Source organism: Condylostylus longicornis, unplaced genomic scaffold (assembly GCF_029603195.1).
Source record: "Condylostylus longicornis isolate FDR11 unplaced genomic scaffold, ASM2960319v2 ptg000202l, whole genome shotgun sequence".
In the NCBI taxonomy this organism is placed as follows: Eukaryota; Metazoa; Arthropoda; class Insecta; order Diptera; family Dolichopodidae; genus Condylostylus; species Condylostylus longicornis.
In genome coordinates, this window is record NW_026578170.1 from 122,380 (window position 1) to 148,725 (window position 26,346).

The following is a 26,346-nucleotide window of genomic DNA, read 5'->3' on the forward strand; positions in this document are numbered from 1 at the left end:
TTTTTATTTTTGTAAATTATAAGACAAATAAACAATTAAAGGCATTTAATTGCTCCCTTTTAGGTTAACTTAAAACTTCTTAAAAATATTTTGTTAAATAATTATGGATCTTTAATAATTAAAAATTTTACTTTTGCACATTTATTGGTTAAATTATATTAGTTATATCTCTATATATACATAAATGTAACGAATGAAAACAACTCATTATTTCTATGCTGTTTTTTTTCAAACTTGAAATAATTTTATAGCTTATAAACAAAATTTTTACAATACTTTGGAACTATAGCCATGCTACGATTTTCGAAAGTACATTTTTTATTAAACAATTTTTTTGCAGATTTCACAGTTAATTTTTTGAAGATATTTTGTATTAATTCTAAGTTAGCGCTGATTATTTAAAATACACAATATTTTCTTCAATATAAAGATGTTTTCAGTAAAGATTTCTAATGAAGGTAAAGAAAACATGCTTAAAGTTTGGAAAATTTACCCTATGAAAATTTTTCAATTTAAATAAATTTATTTTTATTTTTTTTTCATAATTTCACTCTAATAATAATTTTTTTTCATAATAATTTAACCTTTTACTAATAAAGGTCTATATCTAGAAGGAAAATAAAATTTATTTTAAATAAAAAACTTACTTCTTTTGGTAATGTTTTTTTGTAAATAGCAAAATAAAACTCCAAAATTTATTTATATAAAAATATTTTTAGGTATTTTCAGATATAAATGGCTTAAAACATACAAGGCCTCTTATAATTTTTTTTCTTTATACAAACTCTATTTAGGTATCCCCTGATTTACGTCCCTCGATACACGATATTTCGATTTACGCTCTTTTAATTTTGAATACCACTAATTTACATAAGTCACTTCCCTCGTTTTAAACTTTTTTTTTCCGAAGTAAATTTCTACCAAAAAATTTTTTTTTCATTTTCACAATTAAATTTTTTGTCTGACCCTGAAAATCAATTTTTTCAATCCCATCGATTTTCTTATGTACCTATGTATTTGTCACTTTGCCTAATATGCGACAAAAAAATGAAATAATTTTTTTAGCTTATACGATATACGTGCATAATTATTGTTTATTATTTCATGCGACAAAAAAATGAAATAAATTTTTTAGCTTATAGGACATACATATGTAATTGTTGTTTATTATTTCATAGATAAAAAGGAATGTGTAAGTACGTGTTCAATATAAATTTTTTTGTATGTACCTCGAATAACGTCATTTCGATTTACGTCGTAAATTTTCAGTCCCAAAAACGTAGTTAAGCAAGGGATATCTGCACATTTTTTTAAAAACTAAAAAAGGAAAATGAAATCGGCTCTCTCTACGCGGTGGTCTTATATTTACCAGGCCAGTGATGAAAGAAATACTTATTGTTTTTTTGTATATAAAAAAAACAATGAGTATTTTCGCCTACTCTTTAAATTATCCGCTCTTATTTTATATATTTTTTTTACATATTTTGTATATCTTCAAAATTTTATTTCAAATAACCATATATACAAAAAATATGGTAAATTAATAATAATTCAGTTTTTGATGAACAGTGTGAAAATATTGTCCCAGTCTATGATATTTTATTATACTCCTGTAACACAGCCATCTTTATTATCAGGACTCCCTAATGCAAAATTTACTAATGCATACATACGGTGTATTTAAAGTTGGTCATCATACTTTTTGTTAAGCAATATACATATTTACCTCTCCACATCTTTTGGGAACAAATGATATTTCGTGCCGGCTCTTTTTCATCCCAAACACTTCAAATAATGTTTACCCATTTTTATAAAAAAAAAAATATTTTTTTCACAACTATTTAAATTTTTTTTAATATTATACGTCTTTTCAAAATTTATTTTAATTATTTTTCAAAATTATATACATATAAGCTATAATAATTTTTTTTAAACACTTTTTTTCCGCTTCGCTTTTATAATACACATTTTTTACCACCTTGTACTGGATATAAAAGTATACTTTATATAAAAGTATAAATATTAAAAATAAATAACTCCCGGTATTAAAAATACATTATAAAATAACAGGTAGACATCTATTGCGTACTTTTTCCCTTTTCTAGGGGAATTAAATCCTCCTTTTAGCTAGGGGAATTTTTTGTACGAGTATACAAATATTCGTGAGTGATTGCATTAGTGTGATGTAAACGGAGAGTCGAATTACTTATTAATAGATATACTTTGTTGTACATTATAGGAGTCTATGCCTGTTCTCATAACTCACAGAAAGTAAATTATTTTTATTAGTGTTTTCACATGTTTATGTTCTGCCAATGTTAATGATCTCCACATACATACATTAGAACAAATTGCAACAACAATTCCGTTTCCTAATTTTAATAAGAAAGGCAAAAAATGAGAGAATGGAAAAGTGTTTAAGGCAAAACAAATTTTGATGATTTTTTTGTATGAAAATGGCTTTATTTTTTTGTATGCTTATATGGAATGTTGAAAGAAATAATATTTCTCAACATTTCTTGCTTGAATGAATCATCTATTTCTACGAAGTTATTAGTTTTCGAGTAATACTTTTGGTGACTTTTCCAGTCAAATTATCGACCAAGAACGGACTAAATGTACGAGACTCTTTATATATAAGCACATTTATTTAAAATGCTAAATACAATAAATATATTTTGTTGTACGTAAGTACATACACTAGAAACCTATACGAATGTGTACTAAATGTACTTGCTTTTATTAAAGACGTTCTGATATCTCGGCAACCACGTCTACTACTGCTTTACTTCTAAAAACATACTACTTGATCCTCTAAAAGTGGCAAAAACAAGAACAAAATAAAAAAAAGTGATGTTATTTTTGTCATCCCTTTTTTAAAAAAGTTTAAAACTGAAACTCAATCTTACATAATCGATGCAGCATCGATGCGTAATCATTTAAAAATTATGTAAATACGAAAATGCCTCGAAACCGTAACACTTTAAAGTTTGGCATTGTATGTGCACACATGTAATCAGCAAAATAAAGAAAAAAGTGCCTAATTTCAACCGAAAACGGGCCAAAAAGTCAAAAAAATTTTTTAGTACATTTTTAACTGAACAATTAGTTTTAGTCAGAAAATAAAGTTTCATTTACTATATTCATAGCTGGTAAATGAAATTTTTCTTGAAAAAGACGGTTTTCAAAAAAAAAAAAAACTCACTGAAATTTTATTAATAAAAAAAGTAAAATTTTTTTATTTTTAATAACAGTGACATTAACAATGTTTTTTTTACCTAACATAAATGTATATCACATGAATTCAATAATAATAAAATAAAAACCGTTTAATATATAAAACAATAGAAATTTTAAGACTAGTCCATTAAATTCTAGTCCGACTTCATAAAGTCGCTTTTAAAATTAATAGCCATAATTTCTTTGTTGGGAGATCACGAACATCCTTCGCCTTTCAAAAAATCTTTTACGCTTAACAAAGCGGAACACGTTGACACCAATAAACGATTTCTAAGTTTACTTTTTATAAGATTACGTGAAAATATTCTTTCAACTGTGGCTGTAGAATGTGGCAACACTAACAAACCGCTAGTTATTTTATCTAAGTTCGAGCACATTACATCATTTAACCCGTTTTTGCACTCAATGATCTTTTGCCAAAATTCCTGGAAAGAAAATTTTTGATGTTACATAAACTCATGCAATCTAAGTAGAGACTGCCATTCGCAATTTAGAGCCTCAATCTCGCCAAAATGGGCATAAAAAACTGTTAAAAATGGAAATATAGATAGATAATTACCAGAAAGAGCTTTTCCTGGTTTTAAGTAAGACATACATTGTAGAAGTTCATTTTATGTTTATTTTTTTAACGATACTATTGCAAAATGTAATATAAAACTTTAAGATGCTATTAAAAAAAATTTGTAGTGTCTAAATTTTTATATTGATATAAATGTTGTTCCACTTTTGTTCCGCAATAAATTTCTTTTAGAGGACGAAAGTTTGATGTTTGGTTTAGACCAATATTTAAAACAGAATGTACATTTTTTCTTACTTCAGCTTTGGTAAAATTTGTGAGGAAAGTTCTTAGTAAATAATTAGATCTTAATGAGATCAAATATGTTTGCGTGCTTAACCAAAATAATGTTTGCTGCATTGGCAATTTGACACTTTACTAGACATCGCTACTGAATTAACTCAAATTCACAAAAGGTAAACAATTTAAATTCACAATAGAAAAAAGTATTGTTGTTATAATTTTGATACAGTATAAGTGATTATTACAGTTCCTATTACAGTTTTTCGTAGCATAATTTTGATGGTACAGTTGTTCAGCTTAATTTGACATTTCAAGTTTTTAAATAAAAGGGCCAAAAATGTTGTCAAAGTGCTGAAAGTTTAAAAATTGGCTAAAAATGGCACAATAGGGCTAAATATTCAAAATATGATGCGCATCATATTAAGGAAGCTGGGCATCAATTTTTTTGTGATTTTGTATTGATGCAAAGTTTTGTAAATGGAAGCTGAGAAGCAAATTTATTATTTTAGCTCAATAACTAATAAAGTTAATTATTTTTTTATGCGCGATATTAATACTTTTAAATGTTCCATTGTATTAAAATCTTTCAAACTTAATTGAAGTTAAAGTTTTTATAAATAGATCTTCAGTTGTTAATTTAAATACTTTTACACAAAGCCTTTTCAGAATAAACGCTAAAATATTGATGATTTTGAAAGTGTCTAAAAATGTCAAAATAATTTTGCATCAACAAAGTAAACGTATCACATCCGCATAGCATCAGAAAATTTATGTTGCATAAAGTAAAAGTATAATTATGTGTATATTTTATTCGCAACATTAAATTATGTAATGTTTTTTCCCAAATTTATAATCTTCTAAAACCACAAGCTGTATAATATCAGAAGCCATTTCCTTTTTTTTCTAAAACTGCTATTTTATGAAAAATAAAGACATATAAATTAATTTTGGAAAAGATTCAAGCAAGTGAGGTATACATATTAGCATGAAGAAAACCGATGCAGTATCAGCATCTTTTGACCAATATACTATTACATATTATTCAATAGTTACGCCTTGAATATACTTTGTAAAAATACCTTAAATAAAAAAAACAATATTTTCTAATATTTTCCAGTTTAATTTAGATGAGATACTTAAAGCCTAGCTTAAACTAGTTTATCAAATAATTTATGTCAATTTTGGTTGATACCAACAAAACCGAATTTTCAATTTTGATATAGAAATGTGTGGAAAGAATACAGTATTAATTAAGCACGTTATTTATTAAAATGGTATGTTGAAGTAAGCATGTACTATAACTTCATTTCAAAATTAATACAGCTTTTCGATGAAAAAATATTCAATTTCCGCACACTCTGAATTTAGTGAGTGTGACCAAATTTTCCCTAGGATTTTTTCCAAGAATAATACATTTCCATTGGCTTGTTTACCTTAAAGTTGAAATTATGTTTACATTAGCAAAAAAACTGTGAAAAAATATCGTTATAATCAAACCTTCCAAAATTTTTCATTCACTTGCTGCAGTGTTTGATTTCCACTTAAAATAACCAATTGATTTGGTTGAGGTGCAACATATATGCAAAAATTAAGAAGTCTATAAGCTTCTGGAAGTTCACTATCTAAATCCAACGATAATCTCATGGCCAAATATTTGCTTAAATGATCCACTATTTAGCGAAGACAAAAGAATTATATAATATTAACTGCTTTCAAAAAGCTTGTTTTTAGGAATAAAATTTTAAGTCCCCCTTACCTGTTGCATTTGCTGTTGTTTTAATATATCGAACAGAATTCTCTTTAAGAGCTTCCATTAGTTGATTTTCGCTTGCCATTTCGGTTGGATGGGGCTTAAATACCATTTCAATATCGTCATTTATTCCCAATTCGGAATTTGCTTCGTTTTCCGTATCCATGGAATCTCCTTCGGTACGACTGCAATCCATTTGACTATCGCTTTCGGATTCTTCAGATCTTTCAGATGTAAAGACTGACATACCACGCTTTGGTTTACTACTACTACTATTCGAAGGCACAGGCGATGGAGTACTTCTTACAGATGGTGGATTGGAAGGATGTCGGCAATCAGAAGCTCCTCCATCACCATTATTTTGAGCAGAAGTGGAACTAGCATTACTATGATGTGAGTTATGGCTATCAGTGTCGTTTCCACCCCCACCCCCACCACCTTTTCGATTATACCTTTGAGGGCGATTTTGTGATTGTAATTTTATTCCTTCGTTTATTGAATGTACAAGTGCTTGTTGCGATTGCGTTTGGTTGAATTTCGCCAACACTCTCTCCTAAATGAATATTCACATATTACATTTATATTAAATTTTGTATGAGAATACACATGTTGAATTTTTTTATACCTGAATTGCTTCATATTCTTCTCGACTTGGATATATTTTAGAAATGAGAAGATCAAAATTAGGATCTGGCCTTAAGGAGCGTTTGGAAACTAGTTTTTTTCTACAAGTTGGACATTCTTTGTTGCCAGACCTGAGTGCAGTAATTATACAATCTGAACAAAATCTATGCAAACATTCTTTGGTTGTCATTGTTTTCTTCAGCATATCCAGACAAATCGGACACATTAGCTCACTATGAAGACTGCGAGGAGATACCGCTATTTCTGTATTATCCGTTATCACCTCCTGTGGCTTCCTTTGAATTTCATAAAGTGACAGCTCCCAAGTTTTATTTTGTTGAGTATCAAGCGACGTCATTTTCTTGCCAAATTGAGAAAAAAATTTTTCAATTTTTTAATGTATACAAAATTGTACTCAAGAACTACTATATTTCCTATTAAAATTATAAAAAATTTATTGTTTGTTCAATAAAACTAAATGATGTATTTTAAAGAAAAACAAATTGCAAAAAAAATGGAGAAATGAAAGTAAAACTGAAAATAAAAAATATATACATATGTACCTACTTAAATATTTATTATTTATATTTCTCATACTCACAGTAAAGTATACTTTTTTTATTACAATTTAAAGTGTGTTATATACATATATTTCAATTCATATTTTAACAACTCGAACACCAGTTTTTTATTTAATTGTCCGGTTATATATAAATAACTTAACTCAAAGGCTTTTTTTCGAATTTTTTCTTTTATACATTTTGTGTATCAATCAGTGTTCCCACTCAATAAAAACAAAATGTATCCAATTTCAAGAACAAAATGTATCCAAAATGTATCCAGCCTCCTAAAGTAGAATTATTATACTAAATCGCCTTATTTTATACCAATAAACTCTTAAATAATATTAATTTGCTTTATTCAACAATGTAAGTTTCGTTATTTATAGTAAATTCTTTTAGAAATCACACACAATTTCTATTACATTTTAAAATTTAAGGTCAGAAAATATATGTTCTTTAGCTGTTGAACTATGCGGTAAAAACTATTCAGCACGAAAACGGGCAAATTTTATTTAGTCAGCAAATAACATTTTTTGGAAGATAATGCACTTAAAAGTTACAGCACTTTAAAAGTTTTCTAACATTTATTTAGTGTTCGAGAAAGAAATGTATCCATATTTCAGCAAAATTTTAAAATGTAGCCAATTTCGACATTTTAGCAGATTTGAGTATCTTTGTATCCAAGCTTAATTTTAAAGCAAAAATGTATCCAAATGGATACAATTGTATCCAAGTGGGAACGCTGGTATCAATTAACAATATGTCAAAACACAAAACATCAAGCGAGATTAAATTTCAAATTAAAATCGTAAGCAGGGATGTCGTTTGGCTCCGATTTGAAATTTATATCCCGATTTAAGAGTTTGTTGATAAAACCTTGGCTAACGAAATTATGTACGTATACCCTTTTCTGTTAATTAAAAAGCCGTCACCTATCTTTTTGTAGCTAAGTTAATCAATTAGTCAGTTAAAATAAACTTCGTCGACATCAGCAGATGAAATATACGTATGTTTGTACAAATTTTTTCAATAGAAGATAATATTGCAATTTTGACATTTTAATTGAAGTCGATCGCTTATATTTTTTAAAACTTGAAAAATGTATTCAAAGCTCTCTCAGTTTAGCGCATTGTAGTGTGGTAGCTGAAAGGGTATTTTCTTCGTTAATTTGATTAAAACTAAATAGAGAAACTCTTATATTGAAATGGTAAGCAACATTTTAAATTCAAGAGTTATTTAAAAATATTGATGCGGAAAGCTAGGAACCAAGTTGTGATGTTATTTACTTGCAGTAAGAAAATTTGAAGTACACATTTTTTTTATTTAAAGTACGTTTTGTCAACACCATTTTAATCTACATAATGAATAAAAAATTTTTAAAGAAATGAATAAGGTACTAAACATATGATCAGAAAAAAAACGTCATAAACATGTTTTGAGTTTTTTGTACTATTTTATGGTATTTTCTGATCGTCATAGCTATATAAACCTATATGAAGTTTCACGTAAAAAATATTATATTAAGCTTAAGTTTTTATTGTGATATTTTTTAATTCGAATTTATTTACTAGTTTGTCTATAATTCTTATTCAAAGTCTTTTTTTTCTGATTTTTTTTTGTATTCATACGAAATTGTTTTTTTATGAAATATGTATATGAATTACAGTCAGCGTTTACATATCAATCAAAGATTTGCAAGAATGATTGAGATTCAAGAAAATTGAATATGCAAACATCGTTAATCAAATATTATCGCCCATTTTTGATTGAAAAAATAGAATTGGTTTGACAGAAATAAAACAAAAAATGGCATAAGCATAAGTTTTTAAATTATTTTTTGTTGCGATTTGTCATTTGATAATGGAGTGACTGTTTTTTTTTTCAATTCTTGTATTATAACACTGGGCGTTTGGATTTTCTAACCAATTTTTAAGCTATATCTATAAATCCGATTGGTTTCAAATTTTGCTTGGAGTTCTAAGTTTTATGACAATACAATATTGTTTTCTTGTTTGCAGGTGGCTTGATTAAATGGGATTCCATACAATTTCTTCTTAGTGAAAGCCAATATATTTGAATCAATTCAAGCTACATACTTCAAATTTCAGAAAAAATTTTTGAGACTTGTGTCTACAAATATGCTACATTATGGAGGCTGAGGAGTTGTTCCACGGCTTTTCGAATTGAGGAATTAACATTTACTTGCATATATTTTCGTAATAAATTCAAAACTAATTGAAATTATTTGAAACAATGTTTGCCTGTGGCAAACTTTTTTATTTTTAAATTTTTCATATGACTATATGAGTTCATATGAATTTAAAATCTTTAAATATGTCAAACAAAGTAGTATACACATCAATAAAGCTTATTTTATTTTATTGTTTTGCTTTCATTAATCGGTTACCAGTTCATAATAGTACGATAAAACAATAACGATACGGTATTGTTATCGCATATCGGATTTTTTCATAATAATAATACAATGTTATGAACTGAATTTTTGTTTTGAAGACGAAGAAGAAGAACTACATCTAGATGTAAGGATCACACGAAGAAGGTCTTAGACTATTTAATTCATTGGAAATTTTGATTCAAAATTTATTAGCATAAGCTTTTGAAAAAACATTTCTTGCAACACTTAAATTCTCCTCCATTGTTTCATCCAATCCTATTTAGTTGAGATTTATTACTGACAATTCTGTTCCTAAAAATACAAAATCAAATTTATCTTAACTTATAATTCTCAATTATGTTAATAATAGTCAAATATTTACATTTTTTAAATTTTATTAACTGAAAAACTACTTGTAAAATCGTTATCGTGTGCTATCATATACTAAAAATTAAACAATAAAATCTATCTGAAAATCCCAAAAATAAATTTTTCATAATACGATTAACGCTAATGCAAATGTATAACAAAAAAATGTATAACAAAAAAAAGCTCTTTTGAAATACGATAAATCGTATGATACAATGCCCATAAATAAATTTTATAACACTAACACTACAATAACCATCAGAAATGTCGTGTGTCGTACAAAATATTTTTTTCATAATAAGGACCAATAACTAAATTATTGAACATTATGTCTGTTATTCTCATTGCCATTCTTGTTAGCCAACACTTACCTTATTGAAAAATGTATTTTTTTGATAAATTCATAAAAATTCATAATTTTTAATAAATCATTCTCATAAATATAAATATGAACGATTTTTACATTTTTCTTTCTCTCTATTTTTCTTTTTTTTTTGTTCAACCAAATTTAAGTGGGAAACTTTCTAAAAAATGTAAGATTTTTTAAAATATTAAACTCTTTTTTTACTTAAACACGGATAAAAATTAAAATAATAAACGATATATGGAATTAAAAAAAGAACAGAAAAGAAGGCAACAAATCCGAATACTTCGTAAAACAAATTTAAGAATGTTAAATATAAGGGCACTATAAAAGACATTAAATTTATAAATGTCATAATATGGAAATTATGAAATATGAAAAATATTTTAATGGTCAGATAGTAGCAGAAAATTTTGAAGCCAGCATAGAATAAATACGGTTTACATAATAGACCTACTAGTTAAGTAGATTGGTGTTACAAAGAATGTTTTTTTTCCCCAAAATTGAGCAAAAACAGCTGAGTTCTCATTTTTATGTTGTTCTAGAGCACTTTCCCGCCGAAAGAAATTTTTTAAGTATAATAATTACAACCAAAGTATATCTACTAATAAGTAGTTCAACTCTCCGTTTACATCACACTAAAGCAATCACTCACCAATATTTGTTTAGAAAAAATTCCCTTTGTTGAAAGAGTTAAGCAGTATACCTCCTTATTTTCATTTTCATACACATAACAATTTTTGAGAAAAGGAAAGAGTACGCAATAGATGTATACCTGTTTTTTATAATGTATTTTTAAAAGCGGGAGTTATTTATTTTTCACTATACAAAGTATAGGAAGAAATATTCAAGAATTTTAAAGGCGGGAGTTTTATTTTTGTAACTTACTCCAGTATAAGGTGGCAAAAAAGGTGTATTCATATTATACAAGCGAAGCGGAAAAAAAGTGTTTAAAAAAAATTATTATAATTTATATAATATACTTTTGAAATATAATAAAAATAAATTTTAAAAAGACGTATAATATTAAAAAAAATTTTAAATACTTGTGAAAAAAAATATTTTTCAGTTTTTTATAAACCATCCAAGAATTTCATGGATAATTTAAAGAATTTAGGAAACACTTTTATTCGCTTTTAAAATTCTTAATATTTTTCCCTATACTTTATATACGAGCAAATAATAAAGTGTTGCCTTTCAAAGTACATTTTAAAAAAACAGGTTGATATCTATTGCGTACTCTTTCCCTCTCCCAAAAATTCTTATGTGTATAAAAATGAAAATAAGAAGGTATACTGCTTAACTCTTTTAACTAAAGGAATTTTTTGTATACAAATATTAGTGAGTGAATGCATTAGTGTGATGTAAACGGAGAGTCGAATTACTTATTAGTAGATATACTTTTGTTTAAGATAAGCTAGTAGATGTCGCTAAAGAAATGGGTTTTATACTTTTTCTTTTCTGGCGAAAGTTTTCACGCTAGATTGAATATCTGATGAATATGTATGCTTGTTTAATGTCTTTACATCTAACAAGTCCCAATACTCAATTTTTTTTACGAAATATTAAGAATTTTTGGCTTCGTTCCTGTTTTTTTCTTTGATTCCTACTGATCGTGTCATATTTCTTATTATTTTTTTCTTTTTGCTTACGTAAAAAAGAGTTTAATATTTTAAAAAATCTCAGGATATTATCATGGTATAAAAGAATAATAAGGATATTCCCATCAGCTGATTTTAGAAAGCTTTTATGGAAAACGTCACTCAGTGCATTTACTGTTTGAACTGTTTGACATATTATTTTAACGTACAATTTTGCGAGAGAGGAAAATAAATTTTTGTGTGACGTACTTCAAAATATTTAAAAATAACTGGATAAAAAATTAATTATTAAAAACTTAGTGATATTCATTTGTGCATAATCTTTTGTTGATTTTATTTTTTAAATAAAAAAAACTGTTATTGTTAATTGTTTGTTAATAAAAGTAAAAAAAAAAATTATGGTGAAGTGTATAGTTGGTGGGTGTACAAGTTATCATAGGAAAAAACAATCGATTCGGTTTTTCACTTTCCCTAAAGATCCTGTCCTTCGATCTAAATGGGTAAGAGCTTGCGGGAGAAAAACCAAATTTAGTGTAGGAACTGCCCGAATTTGTTCAAATCACTTTGCGGTTGACAGCTACAAACTTCAGGATATCTTACTAAATGTCCCAGAAGGGAAAAGCCATTTAAAGGAATCTGCTGAACCAACTTTATATCTTCCGGACGTACTAGAAAAAGGCGAAAAAAGAGAAAAGAAAAAACAAAAGAGATCGCAAGAAACTCGTGCAGGAAGCTATAGCAGAATTTACCTCTGATTCAATTGACAATGTTTAGTAAGTGCTAAAAATGTTGTTTTTATTTAAAAAAAGAACTGTGTTAGGTACACTAAACCACCCTATTTAGTTTCTAGCATTAGTAAAAAAAGAAAAAATTTATCTTACTAGGTAGGTATACTAATTCGAACAATTTTATGTATAATTTATTGCAGGCAAATTCTCAAAGAAAACGATGATTCAGTTGTTTTAAGAACAGGGGAAATTGGAGTTCAAACCGAGTAAGTTAATAAGTAGTTCAAGTTGGTAAAATATTCATAAGCTATTTTCTTATGTTTTAGAATAAATTTGGAAAACTATTTACAAAAACAAAACTTTGATTTGAGGAAAAAAATACAGAATTTACTACATTCACTACAACATAATTATGATAAAATAAAAGTGATATTTGCTCCAGGGCAGCTAAAGGTCGGTGGAAGATATATCATCTGCTATATCTTTATATGCGGCAGGACCTAGAGCTTACCGGGTTTTATTGCAACGGAGTTACCCACTACCTTCTGTATCAACTTTAAAAAAGTGGGCTCAAAAACTTAAATTAAATCCAGGTATATTGAGTCTTGTTTTCAAATTGTTGCAAAATGCGACGTATAATGAACTCGAACGTTTGTGCATTTTAATGTTTGATGAAATTTGTAAAAAATCTTGCTTTGAGTATGATAGCACTAACGACAAAGTGTTGAAACCGAGTAGATATGCACAAGTTGTTATGATCAAAGGATTAATTAAGAATTGGAAGCAAATTATTTTTTACAACTTTGACACTCCAATGACGAAAACAATTGAATCATTAAATTAATATCATATAATCGTTCAAATATCATTGAACGATTATATGATATTAATTTTAAAGTTGTTGCTACAGTTTGTGATATGGGTTCAACAAACTATCGTTTGCTAAAAGAACTGAAGATTAATGAAGCACAACCATTTTTCACAGCCAACCAAGAGCCAATATTTGTTTTTGCTGACGTACCCCATCTAATCAAGCTTGTGCGCAATCATTTCTTGGATACAGGATTTGTATTAGACAACGCTGAAATAAACTGTCAACCTACAAAAGAAATTTTGTTACTACAAAATACTGAATTAAAACTTGCACATAAACTGACGGATCTTCACATCGAATGCAAAGGAGCTTTACGACAAAAAGTTAAATTGGCAACTCAACTGTTTTCAAATTCAGTATCTTCTGCCATAAGAAGATGCATATCATTAGGATTAATAACAAAAACTTCTCCAGAAAATAGCCTTGAAACATGTAAATTTATTAAATTAGTTAATGATTGGTTTGATGTTTTCAACAAACCAATCATTAACTAATTTTCGGTCTTGAATTTCATGAATCGGAAAAATGTTTTTGGTTTGGCACAAACCGAACAAAATATAATATTATGTGAAATGACCAAAACAATGAAAACAATAAAAATTTCAAATCATAAATTGTTGTTGCCGTTTCAAAAAGGTATTATTTTGAATAATTGCTCTTTGAATCAGTTGCTTGACTATCTAAAAAATAAATATGATATGAAGTACATATTAACAAATAAGTTAAATCAAGATGCACTAGAAGATTTTTTTGGTATAATTCGTAGCAAAGGTGGTCTTCATGATCATTCAACTCCCATAGAATTCCAATATCGATTACGTAAATGTTTGTTATGTCAGTCGCTTTAAAAATATTAATGCATATTATTCATAAAATAACTACTAACAGAAAAAAAATACAATACTACTAATTTTATATTAATTTTTCAAACTAATTTTGATTTTTATAAACAGTTTTTGAAAGGTAAAATGGTTTAAAAAAAATGTACAAAAAAAATAAAAATTCAAATCAATTTCAATTTGATCATTTTCATTTTGTTAATTTTATCTAGGGAGAAGGGATAATTTACAACGAGTTGTTCCACATGGAAATGCGGAAGAAACCGAAGATAATATTTCCGAAGACCAACAGTTTTCTCAAAGCTTGTTAGAGCACCTGAGAAATCTGATGTATTTCATGAAGAAATCGTTTCTGAAGAATTTACTTTATTAAATGAAATTGAAGAGGATGCAGTAGAGTTTTTGTCTGGTTATTTAATTAAAAAAATTTATTCTCTTAGTTCAAGAATCAGAAAATAATTCAACTGGCTTTACTTGGGTAGATGAAGTTTCAGAAGGCGGTTTAGTGAAACCTGGAAATGATTTTAATCAAAAGATAAGAAATCTTGAAAATATTTTAATAAAGTTAAATGGTAACGACATACATATGTTTAAATCAGGGAATTTTAAAAACTTTAATACAAAATTCAAAAGACATTTCCCTAGATATGAATGTAAAAAAAAATATTTTAAAAGTAGAATACACTTTAAAATAAAATATTTAAACGAAAATTAAAAAAAAATTATTGAATAAAAATTAGGTTTTTTTTTCTTTTTGAACAAAATTATATACATCTGTTCCTAAAATATACAGATACGTACTCCGTTTTTCTTTTCATATTAATTTATATTCATTTCAAACACATTCAGATTAATAATGAAATAACAGAAAAATAATGAAATGCTTTCAGTAACATATATAATGTTGAAGGCGAAGGTTGTGCTTCTTGTTTTTCCGCTTTTTTGTATGTATTTCAAGAATTTTAAAATAATTATGAATGAAAATATTAATATATTTAATTGATTTTTTAAATATATTTTCGAAATTTTACCTGCTTTATAATAAGTATGAATTTATTTTAATATTTCTTCTCAAAAAAAAAAAACTTCGATTTAAAAAAAAACCATATAAAATAAGATCGTGCTTTCAAGTTTCTCTCTTAGTATTGGGACTTGTTAGATATAAAGACATTAACCAGGCAGTAAATAGATAATATAGACAAATAAAGACGAGAGAAACAGACAAGAACAAGAAGAGACGAAAAAAATACTACAAAAATAAATTAGACCAAAGTTTAGATTTAAGAGTTTAGATTTTAAAAACTTTCTATTAAAATACGTATGATAATTTATCATTGTTTTGGTTGCATTATTTTTTTATGAAGAAAAAATTATTTCCTTTTGTTCATGAACATAAGATCACTACAAATTTTATAGAGCATACAAATAAATTTTCTTGAATTAAAAAGCTCTTTTACAGCATTTGAAACTTCCAGCATAAAACTTATTATGAAGACTAGAACAATTTTTCCTTATTCAAAATTTAAATGATGGCTAAAAAATTTTTACACAAAAAATTTCCATTTTACTCCAGAAAAGAATTCTGTATTCACAGACTACAATGCTTATACTAAAGAGGAGTTTTAAACTACAACGCTTTAAAAAGTTCTATTAAAACTTTTAAAAAATAAAAGTTGGCTTATTTGTATTTTCATATTTAAGATGAAGGTTGCAAAACTTGGAAGTCATATGGTAAACATGCGAATTTTGCTTATGAAAGCACTCCGTAAGTTTAGATATCAAGAAATTAATTCAACAAAAAAGAACTGTGAAAACCCTACGTAAGTTCAGATGTCAAATAATTAATTCAAAAAAACATTTTCGTTGACGTTGACAACCAACGGGTGGTATATATTTGTTTATTTCATATTTCATATTAATTTAGGACCATAAAAATATATTAATATTTAAGTAATATTAAATAATGAATGAAGTATTCGTCAAATGAGCAAAACATCAACGAGTTTATGTAGTACTTCAAAATTTGGTTTGAGTAATATGGTATAAACTTCATACTTCATTTTTGTCTATTGTGTATATTATGAATTCATTTAATTAGTTACATTACATGTACATACGTATTTAAAATAAACTAATGGCAGGAGTTTCGGTAAGCTATACATTGAGTATGTACATCTTTTTCCACTTTTATCAAAATCTTAATAATTACATAAATATAAGACAATACAAGAACATATTACACATATATGTATTTTAGTTTTATTACAAAAATTAATTTTTACAGTAAGATTAGTACATATTTCAAATTTTCTTTTAGAGCGGAACAAGAAAGCTATTAAAGTGTTTTTGCAATTGTTCAGAGTTGACAATAGAAGAAGTCAAAAGAATATATAGATTAAGCGCACAAGAAACGTTAATAAATCGTAATTTTGATATTTTTTAAAAAAATTATTCAGTTAAATTTTTTTAACTTTATAGGTGAAGCTTGTTTACTCTTTCATAAATTTTTGGAAAAAGAACAAACAGGAGATTCTTCGGAAGCAAAGCAATTGCTTGAAATATATAAGAAGTGTGACGAGTATATAATTAACATACACGAACGAATTTTTACTAGTGATGAAGTTGAGGAATTATCTGCTTTAGGTAAATCAAGCTAAAATTTGCCAGCTCAGCACTAAATTGTAAATTTTTAGGATTGGAATACAGTCATGAAAAAGATTTGTCAAAAGAAGTTAGGACTGGCGATTTATATAAAATTGAGATGTGTCTTCGACGTATACAAGGCAAATGCCGAAACCGAATAGAGTGTAGTGACGAGTATTCAAAATTTAAAGAAGCAGTATTGCAAAAAATTCGTAACGCAGATTAATAAATTCAAATTTAATAAATATACCCCTAGTACCTTTCCAAAATTTAAAAAGCACCTTTCATACGACTTTGGCATATAAATTGTGTAATACGGAATAGTATCATATATGATTCCCCTTTGCGCTAAATTTATTCATATTTTATTAAATTTTTTGCTTTCAGTTCATACTAATAAAGTGAATCTTATTAATTTAATTATTAAATATTTTTTTTGCAAAGGTTTTTAGTGTATTTTATAATTGAATAAAAAAATTTATGTTAAAAAATCATTTAATACTAATAGTCAAGAAAAATTACAATTTGTGCTATCGTTTTCAATTTTTTAATTTAGTTAAATGCAAACACTCAAAGAACCTGTTTCAAATAACACCAAATTATAATTCTTCAAATTCAAATTAAAAATAAAAAAGATAACACTTTAAGTTATTACATTAGATAAGGGTTAAAATATCATAAGAAATAATAAGGAAATTTAAGAAAATTTTCGTTGTTTTGTTTTTTACAACTTGCTATAAGAAAATGAATGAGCATAAAACTTGTTCCTAACTAGTTCTCCGAATTATTTTTTTCCTTCATAAACGTACAACAGAGCGTTGCTACGATGAAAAACTGTGAGCTGCTGTCTGGGCGTTTTCACAAAAAGTAATGAAAAATTTCCTCCAAAAAAGATTTTAAATTATTAATATTAATCAATACAAGTTATTGTAGAATTGAATTATGAACTTACTTTATAGATAGTTTAGATTTTTCCATTTGATATTGCACTTTAGTATGCCACTAAAAAAAACACTTTAAGTACTAATTTGATTTTTGGTTTCATCCAAAAAGAATTTTCATTCGACAAATTTGACAGCTCATTCGCCAAAATTTTGGCGGATTCGCTAAGGGTACATAAGTAATACCGAAAATTCATATTAGCTAAAAATTTTATTTGCTTCGCCGATCGTAATAAGGGTAAGAAATAAATAACATGAATATTAGCGTATTCCTGGTAAGAAATGTTTTAATATTAGTGTAGTTTTTAGTTTGTGATTCGTGTAATTGTGAAAATTATAAAATTACAGTATTTATTTCATTTTTTTTCAAAGCATTATTAAGATCTTTATTACTATATTTTAATAAATTCCTCTAATTGTGACTAAAAATATTTTAAATGTTCTTTAAAACATTTTTTTCTAAGTATATTAAATATACAAATTTAATTGACTGAAAAATGTTTATACCCAAAATGGAAATTCAAATTTTTCTAAGATTCCTACAATTGGCCTTTAAAGGCTGAACAAAGTAAACTATGCAGTTTTAGTGTAACTTATGTCCAACCCCAAATTTTTCATAAAATTACTTTTTTTGTTTAGCTGTAACAGAAATATTTAATTAAGCTATATATTCACTTATCGTTAGTAATAAAATGTGAAATCAATACTAAATTATCAGTTTTTTTTTAAGAATATGCAACAACTGCTGCCAAAAAATTGCACTAAGAACCTTGAGAACTCTTTAAATTTTTTACGCCTTAATAAAAATTATACTTATGTTCTAAAAATGCAACAAATTTATCTATCCTTTTTTTTGAGATGGCTGAACATTAAGTGTGACTGCACTTACATTAACTACATATTTTATTCACATTATTGAAATATCCAACGAATTAGATATACTAAACGTTTCTATTTGCTTTGGACTCCCTAAAAAATCGTGTCTAAAAAAAACACAATAAATCCAAAAACTTCGAGTAAGTCTCTTTCTTTGTTCCAGGTATTGTCAAATGCAAGTTGATATTAAATGCTAAAGTTTATTTATTTTTTTTTTGGAAAAGCGACGCTGGTGGATAAAGATAAACTAAAACGATTATACGATTATACTACACTTAGGTCCAATTTTTTCTTACAGAAGTAATAAAATAACAGTAACAGAGTACATTCATTGAGTACTCATTTCATTTAGAAATATAATCTTTCTGAAATATAATAATAGTTTTCGTTTGCATCTTGCTTCCAAATTCTTAAAATATTCCATTTTTTTTTAGAAATAGATGGTAATAAGAGTTGTGTAGGCAAGAAAGAAACAAAATATTGTAAACAAACGAGTGTATCAAAAACATTAAACTAAAATAAAATTAAATTAAGTTAGGTAAAAATTTTGTTATTTTTATTTTGATAATAACAAAATTTATTTTTCATTTTATAAAATTTAGGTAAAAAATTCGAATGTATGAAAGCAAAAGAGTTTGAAATTTCATGTATGAATGTACACATGCATGTACCTGGTACAGTAGATACACAGTATCAGGTAGTGACATAGAAATAAAGTAATTTATAAAGAAAAAAAGGTGTTTGCATACTGATTACTTTAAGAAATATAATTATTACCGATTAATGGGAAATATGTTTTAAATTTATTAAGATTGAAATGAAAATAAAAAATTTAAAAATAATTTATTTATTTTATTTATTAATAAAAATTATTAATTACAAATGCGTAACACTAAAAATTTAAAATATTTTCAAAAGTACATATTTACTTCCCCACATCTCATGACAGCAAATGAAATTTTCGTGTCGGCTTTTTTGCCTCACACACAATATTACATCCCAAACACTTCAAATAATGTTTACCCATTATTATAAAAAAAAATTTTTTTTTTCGCAACTACTTAAAATTTTTTTTAATATTATACGTCTTTTCAAATTTATTTTTATTATTTTTCATATAAATTATAATAATTTTTTTTAAACACTTTTTTTCCGCTTCGCTTTTATAATATGAATACACCTTTTTGCCACCTTGTACTGGAATGAATTACAGAAATTATCGTGTCGCTTTTAAAATTATTAATATTTTTCCCTATACTTTATATAGGAAAAAATAATAAAGTGTCGCCTTTCAAAATTACATTATAAAAAAATAAGTTGACATCTATTGCGTACTCTTTCCCTCTCCCAAAAATTCTTATATGTATAAAAATGAAAATAAGAAGGTATACTGCTTAACTCTTTTAACTAAGGGAATTTTTTGTATACAAATATTGGTGAGTGATTGCATTAGTGTGATGTAAGCGGAGAGTCGAACTACTTAATAGTAGATATACTTTGATATAACATTCAACATTCCAAAGCTCACGACCTTTTTCTAACATGAAGCCATTTTCATACAAAAAAATTATCAAAAGTTGTTTTGCCTTGATCACTTTCCCATTCTCTCATCTTTTGTTCTTTCTTCTCATTAAAATTAGAAAACGGAATTGTTGTTGCAATTGGTTCTAATTTATTATTTATAAGCGGAGCTGACTCTGAAAAACATACCATTTGAATAAAACAGAGATAAAGAAAAAAATTGCAAATAAAAAACTCAAAAATGTGATATCGTGATTCGTGAGATCATAATTCATAGAGATATGTATACATTTTTTTCTCTTTCATAATGAAATGAGTGATAATAATATATTCCATATTTTATATAATTGTATGTACATTAATATAATTGGACATTTCATATTTAATTACACAAAATTAATTACATAAACAAACAAACATTAATATTATCTTATTTTCCCTTTATGTGTGAGTTGGAAATATTTTAGTTCATGTAAGGAAGAGCTAAAGAAACTAAAATTGCAAGTATATAAAAGTGAGTGAACTAATTATTAATATTTATTTTAGAACATCTTTGATTCCAGTTTATCATAATGTAACACTTTTTTTACTTTTTTTTTAGATGTAGCAGGTATTTTAAAAAGGTTTCGAAGATAGCGATCCAAACTACGTATCGCATAATTAATACCTTACCTCATCTTATTCAAATAAGTATATACTTTTTCTGCTCTAATAATGTCTTTATATCTAACAAGTCCCAATACTCAATTTTTTTTACGAAATATTACGAATTTTTGGCTTCGTTGCTGGTTTTTTCTTTAAATGCCACTGATCGTGTCATATTTTTTATAATTTTTTTTAATATTTTAAAAAATCTCAGGATATTAAACACATTTTTTAAAAAGCTTCCCATTTAAATTCTATTGCACGAAAAAGAAAGAAAGGTAGGAGGAAAGAAAAAATGAAAAAAAATTTCAAATTCATATTTCAGTATGGTTTCAAATGTTAATGAGGAAGGATGTATAATTTTTTATGCACATTTTGTATTTCCCAATAAGGTAAGTTGAGTAGTGTCGGCTAACAAAAATGTTAATAAAAGCAATATAGGTTGACATATTTCAATAATTTGAATTATCTCATTTCGGTATTTATACGTTACTTATAAAATTGTTTCAAATAATTTCAGTTAGTTTTTAAGTTATTAAAAATAAATATGTATGTACCTACTTCACATAAATTTTTTTCTAAATAATTATTTTAAAACTATTTCAAACATGTTATATTGAGTGCTTCAAAAATTTTGCATATTTTATTAGCAGGTAAACAAGAGCAATCTATTTATAAAATATCCCTGCATGTGTATGTATGACCTATCTTAATTCTAAACGGAAAGAATATTACTTTAAGAAATATAAAATTTAATAAATTTTAAAATACCTGTAATTTTACAGTCGGAATTTTTGAGTCATTTGGTAAAATACCATTTATTTCAAAAATAAAAAAAATATTCAAATCCGGTCATAAAAATATATGATTGTTATTTCCAAACATTTTAAATATTTTTTTTTCTTAGGTAATTGATATAAATGATAGTAAGTTTTTAATATTTTTTCAAATAAAAATAGAGGTAAAATTTTGAAGTTTATATAAAATTTGTATTTAACAAATAATATTTGATTGTATTTTAGATATTATTTTCTAATTCCCTCTTCAAATTTTTTCTTTACTATGTATTTATATCAATATTTAAGAATTATCTTTGATTAATTATATTTTCAACTTGACACCACGGTTACTCCCCATATCATGAGTTAACTTACCCTATGAGAAAAAAAAGCTGTTCACTTAAAAATAATGAAATGCTTTCAGTAACATATAAAACGTTGAAGGTGAAGGTTGTGCTTGTTGTTTTTCCGCTTTTTTTAAAATTTTAAAATAATTATCAATGAAAATATAAATATATTTTTTTGATTTTTCCAAGTATATTTTCTAAATTTTACCTGCTTTATGATAAGTGTAAATTTATTTTAATATTTCTTCTCAAAAAATAGCTACTTCGATTTAAAAAAACCCATATAAAATAAGGTCGTGCTTTCAAGTTTCTCTCTGAGCATTGGGACTTGTTAGATGTAAGGACATTATTTGAACATTCTTTTAATTTTTAGTACAGCTTTTTTCTCTCTCTCAAAAAGTTGAATCAACTTCATCTTTAGTGCGGAGGGTTTTTTTTTTGAATTTCAAATTTATATATACTGAACTATGACAATTACATATAATTCTTGTCAAAAAAGCAATAAATACATTATAACAAAAAAAACGATCAGCTTTTTTCAGACGAACCAATGAACAATTAAGAGAAAAAATAGTTCGACATTAAATAGCTCAGCTCAGCAAAAAAAAGAATGAGATTATTTATTATACTCCTGTACTCATAAGTCACAGAGAGTAAATAATTTTTGTTTGTGTTTTTACATGTAATGTTCTGTTAATGTTTTTACTAATGTTCTGTTAATGTTTGGTCTCCGACTATAAAATTGAAAAAGATTTTTTTTGTTCGTGTTGAACTATCTTGTAAATTTTAAATAATTATATGTCAATGTTATTCATATAAGTACATTATGTAATATGTAAGAGCAAGCAGATAACTGGGCTCTTTTTAAAAAACTTAATGAAAAAAAAAACTTATTCATTCTAAAACAATATCTTCTGTAAATATAACCCTCACTAATATTTTATTTTACTTACTGGATCATCGGGTACGTCTTCGTACATTTTTCTGTCACCAAATCTTCATATTATTTTCTGGTGCGAAATAAATTTTACCATTTAATTTCTTTTTATATTTTGAATCAAAATGTTATGAACATATAGTACGATTTGTTAATATACATATTTGAAATAAAAACTTCTTCAGTCCATTTTCTTAATTTTCATTCTGCAATCCACTTTCACTATATCTAGGAAAACAGTAGATTATATAAAAAAATTCATTTTAAATATCGGATGGTACATTTTATTAAACACAAACTAATAATGCCTCACATTGAAATATGTTTTGCTAACATCAACGTGATTTACAAATAATGACATTGTAATTAACACCCAAGGTTATAAATGTTCAATTTCAAACGCCATAAGCTATTGTAATATAAAAATATATAGACATATATTTAATTTTAATATATGAAATAATGAGTTCTGTTTAAACTTGATTTTTTTTTCGATATTTCTAATGAAAAAATATTTTGAAAATTATTAACTTACAAGTTTTTTTTTATGTACCGAGAGGAAGGGTGAAAAAAGACACTGCTAGGCAAAAAGCAATTAGTAACTTTAATCCACTAAAAACACCCTCCTCAAAATAAATTATAAAACTAGTCTGCGCAACGCAGCCCCAAAACTGAATACCGTAAGCCCAGACAGGCTTAAATATTTGATTATATATCAAAACTTTGTTGTATATTGTCAAATTAGAACGCCTTCCCAAAAGCCATTCAAACTTTCTGTATTACTCATCGAGTAGAGATCTCTTTTTCTTTGTGTTCTCCTTCCATCTGAGCTTTGCGTCCAACGTTATTCCCAAATACTTCGCCGTGACGAAATTAAGACGCCATTTATCCGAACCGAAAATGAATTGTCAATTTTCCTATTAGTGACATTCACGTGTTCTGATTTCACCTTGAAAGTCCATTTTAAAATCTCGTCACTGGTCTTTTGTAATTTTTGTGTAAATTCATTTTCATTTCGTCCTATTGCGATACCTGCTGTATCATCAGCAAATATAGTTGTTGTCACTCCTTTCGATTTAGGAATATCACACGTGTATAACAAGTATAATATCGGGCCCAATATACTTATTTATGATACCCCCGATCTGATATCCCTACGCGAAGAGTACTCCTCTTCCTGTTTAACTCGAAATATCCTGTTAGTCAGGTAAAATTCGAACACGTTAACATACGGCCTTGGTAGTAATTGTCTAAATTTTTTTATTAATCTACAAGGCCAAACCTTACCGAAGGCCAGAATTATTATAGAACATTCAATCCAAAAATATTATAGAACATTCATTGTTTTTTCTTCCAGTGAATTTTCTGTTAGGGTAGTTATTCTATGAATTTGATCTATGGTTGAGTGGTTCCGGCGAAAACCAAATTGATGATTCGGGATTAACCTTTTACTTTCAATTATAGGCTGAAGTCCTTTCAATAAAAGTTTCTACAGCAGTTTTGTAATCATCGGCAACAATGAGATTGGTCTATAAGAAGTCGTTCTGTTCATAGGTTTTCCATGTTTGTGCAGCATGATTATCTCTGCAATTTTCCAAATGTCAGGCGCGTAATTAAACCTTATGCACGCATTTATTAGGCGCGTAAGCATCGTTAGTAGGTCAAATCTCGGGGCCTTTTTAGGTTTAAGAATCCTGATTTTCTCTATATCTCTTTCCTTGACAATTGGAATAGTCATGCAATCCTCAACAAAAGCAGATTCCCCATTTTCATACACGCCCTGACTGTTATGCGGACAGAATATGTCAGCCAAAAGATCCGCAAACGCATTTGCCTTGCCCTTGTCAGTTTTTGCCACCGTTCCTTCTTTGTTTTTAATAGGAGCGAGATGTTTGATAGGTTGCTTCATTTTCTTTGTTGTCCTTCACAGTGAGTAATTGGTTTTCTCACACGCCGTCAAATTTTGAACATAATTGGCAACCGAATCCTCTTTGTATTTTCTAATACAGCATCTTAGTTGCTACGATTCACGATTATATTTGGTTTTATCAGTAGGATCATGCGTTTGCTGCCACCTCTTTCTTTCCAGCCTGCTTCGTCTTACTTTTGCCAGTATATGTAGGGGATAGTTAATGTCTCCCCTTCTAATAGCATTAATTTTTGAACTACTCCAAGTCGCATTTTGAATAATTTTAGCAAAGTTTTCGGCCTCCTCATCTATGTGCTGGGTCGTTCTTATTCTTTTCCTTTGATCTATTTGTCGTTCAATCTCTAAACGAAATCTTGACCAATCTGCAGTTCCATTTGTCAGCGCAGGTTTCGGCCTTTTCATTACAATATTTTCCTTAAGTTCAAGTATAACCACTGAATGATCGGAGTTAAGATTATAGTTATCATGTACCTCGATGAAATTTTTCACAATCTGTTTTGTTATGAAGAAATCTATTTAATCTGGACACTTATTAACATCGGTTAGACAATACGTTGGCTTCGCAGTAAAGTGAAAAATGCACCCCGCGGCGTCAATTGCTGTCCTAAGTTCTTTTCCTCTAAAGTCACCCCAGTAATATAAACCCATCGCCTAGGTCGGCCAGAACGTTTTGAAACATTTCTCCCATCATTTTAAATTTGGGGTGACAATATAATGCAGCCACTCAAAATTTTTTCTTAGTCGAAGTGATCTGAACCGCCGTCATTTGCATTCTCTGGTGCAGATCGTAATGCACTATATTTTCTTTTATTATTATCGTCGTTCCACCATTCGCTATATTTTCAAGGTGCTTACAGTTGTAAATTCTATAATCTGGATACTAAATCCTGCTTCTTAAGGTCATATGTATTTCAGTTACGAGACACACGTCTATATTCTGTGTATGTAGAAAAATTTTAAGCATGTCCTTTTTATTTGTAATAGCATTGCAATTCCATGTTGTTATTTTAAAATTACCTCATGCCATCATTTACCAGGTCTATTGGTATTGGATTTTTTCCCTTCGCTCTTTAAAGTGCTCAACCTCTGAGAAATTTTGTCCATCATATTTAGCATGGTTTGCATCATATTTCACATTTTATACAAAACATTCACGTCACTGGCCCTTGCTTTATTGCTCATGCCATTGTCATCAGTTGTCGTTTGGAGAACGTCCTTGTATGTTACATATTTTGAGACTATTCTTGAAGTGAATTGCCTCGGTGGCCAGTCAGAATTCTTCTTCAAGTTGTTGTTGCTGTTTTTATTTCCACGTTTTTGAAGTTCCTTAGCTACAAGGCGATCCATTCATGGCCCTGGTAAGATTCCAGTAATTCATTTCGGAATTTACAATTAGCTTATAGTCAATCACATTACTTATGACTAGTGAAGGCGGCCTAAAGTTTTTCGTGATATCGCCTCGACTTTTAGAATCAGGATTTCTCTCAAGCTTTCTCAGCGTTGATCGTCACCTGAACCACTTCCGGAGATGATTCCGCTTTTCTTTTTTTACTGAACATCTTTTGATTTAGGATCCAATCT

At 27.3% G+C, this 26,346-nt stretch overlaps 2 protein-coding genes and 1 long non-coding RNA gene across 6 annotated transcripts; 2 read left to right on the top strand and 1 right to left on the bottom strand.

Moving 5' to 3' along the window:
• Positions 1-5,153: 5,153 nt before the first annotated feature.
• LOC129616425 (E3 ubiquitin-protein ligase RING1) lies at positions 5,154-7,180 on the bottom strand. Of its 3 annotated transcripts, none has more exons than XM_055532047.1 (5): positions 7,015-7,180; positions 6,415-6,774; positions 5,796-6,342; positions 5,537-5,709; positions 5,154-5,472 (listed from the first exon to the last, which is right to left on the bottom strand). In XM_055532047.1, the coding sequence occupies exons 2-5, from the start codon at positions 6,769-6,771 to the stop codon at positions 5,428-5,430; spliced, it is 1,122 nt and encodes a 373-aa protein (XP_055388022.1). In that variant the 5' UTR covers positions 6,772-6,774; positions 7,015-7,180; the 3' UTR covers positions 5,154-5,427. The 3 variants fall into 3 exon arrangements, with proteins under 3 accessions (XP_055388022.1, XP_055388023.1, XP_055388024.1); XM_055532048.1 differs by having other exon boundaries at positions 6,415-6,847; XM_055532049.1 differs by having other exon boundaries at positions 6,415-6,947.
• A 4,638-nt stretch (positions 7,181-11,818) lies between these two features.
• On the top strand, positions 11,819-13,336 carry LOC129616426 (uncharacterized). The gene is made up of 3 exons (XR_008697542.1): positions 11,819-12,478; positions 12,634-12,699; positions 12,760-13,336. It is a non-coding gene; the product is annotated as an uncharacterized LOC129616426 (long non-coding RNA).
• A 2,702-nt stretch (positions 13,337-16,038) lies between these two features.
• LOC129616424 (uncharacterized) lies at positions 16,039-17,217 on the top strand. 2 transcript variants are annotated; one of them, XM_055532045.1, is made up of 4 exons: positions 16,039-16,186; positions 16,464-16,569; positions 16,625-16,789; positions 16,840-17,217. In XM_055532045.1, the coding sequence occupies exons 1-4, from the start codon at positions 16,130-16,132 to the stop codon at positions 17,013-17,015; spliced, it is 504 nt and encodes a 167-aa protein (XP_055388020.1). In that variant the 5' UTR covers positions 16,039-16,129; the 3' UTR covers positions 17,016-17,217. The 2 variants fall into 2 exon arrangements, with proteins under 2 accessions (XP_055388020.1, XP_055388021.1); XM_055532046.1 differs by having other exon boundaries at positions 16,045-16,295.
• The last annotated feature ends 9,129 nt before the right edge of the window (positions 17,218-26,346 follow it).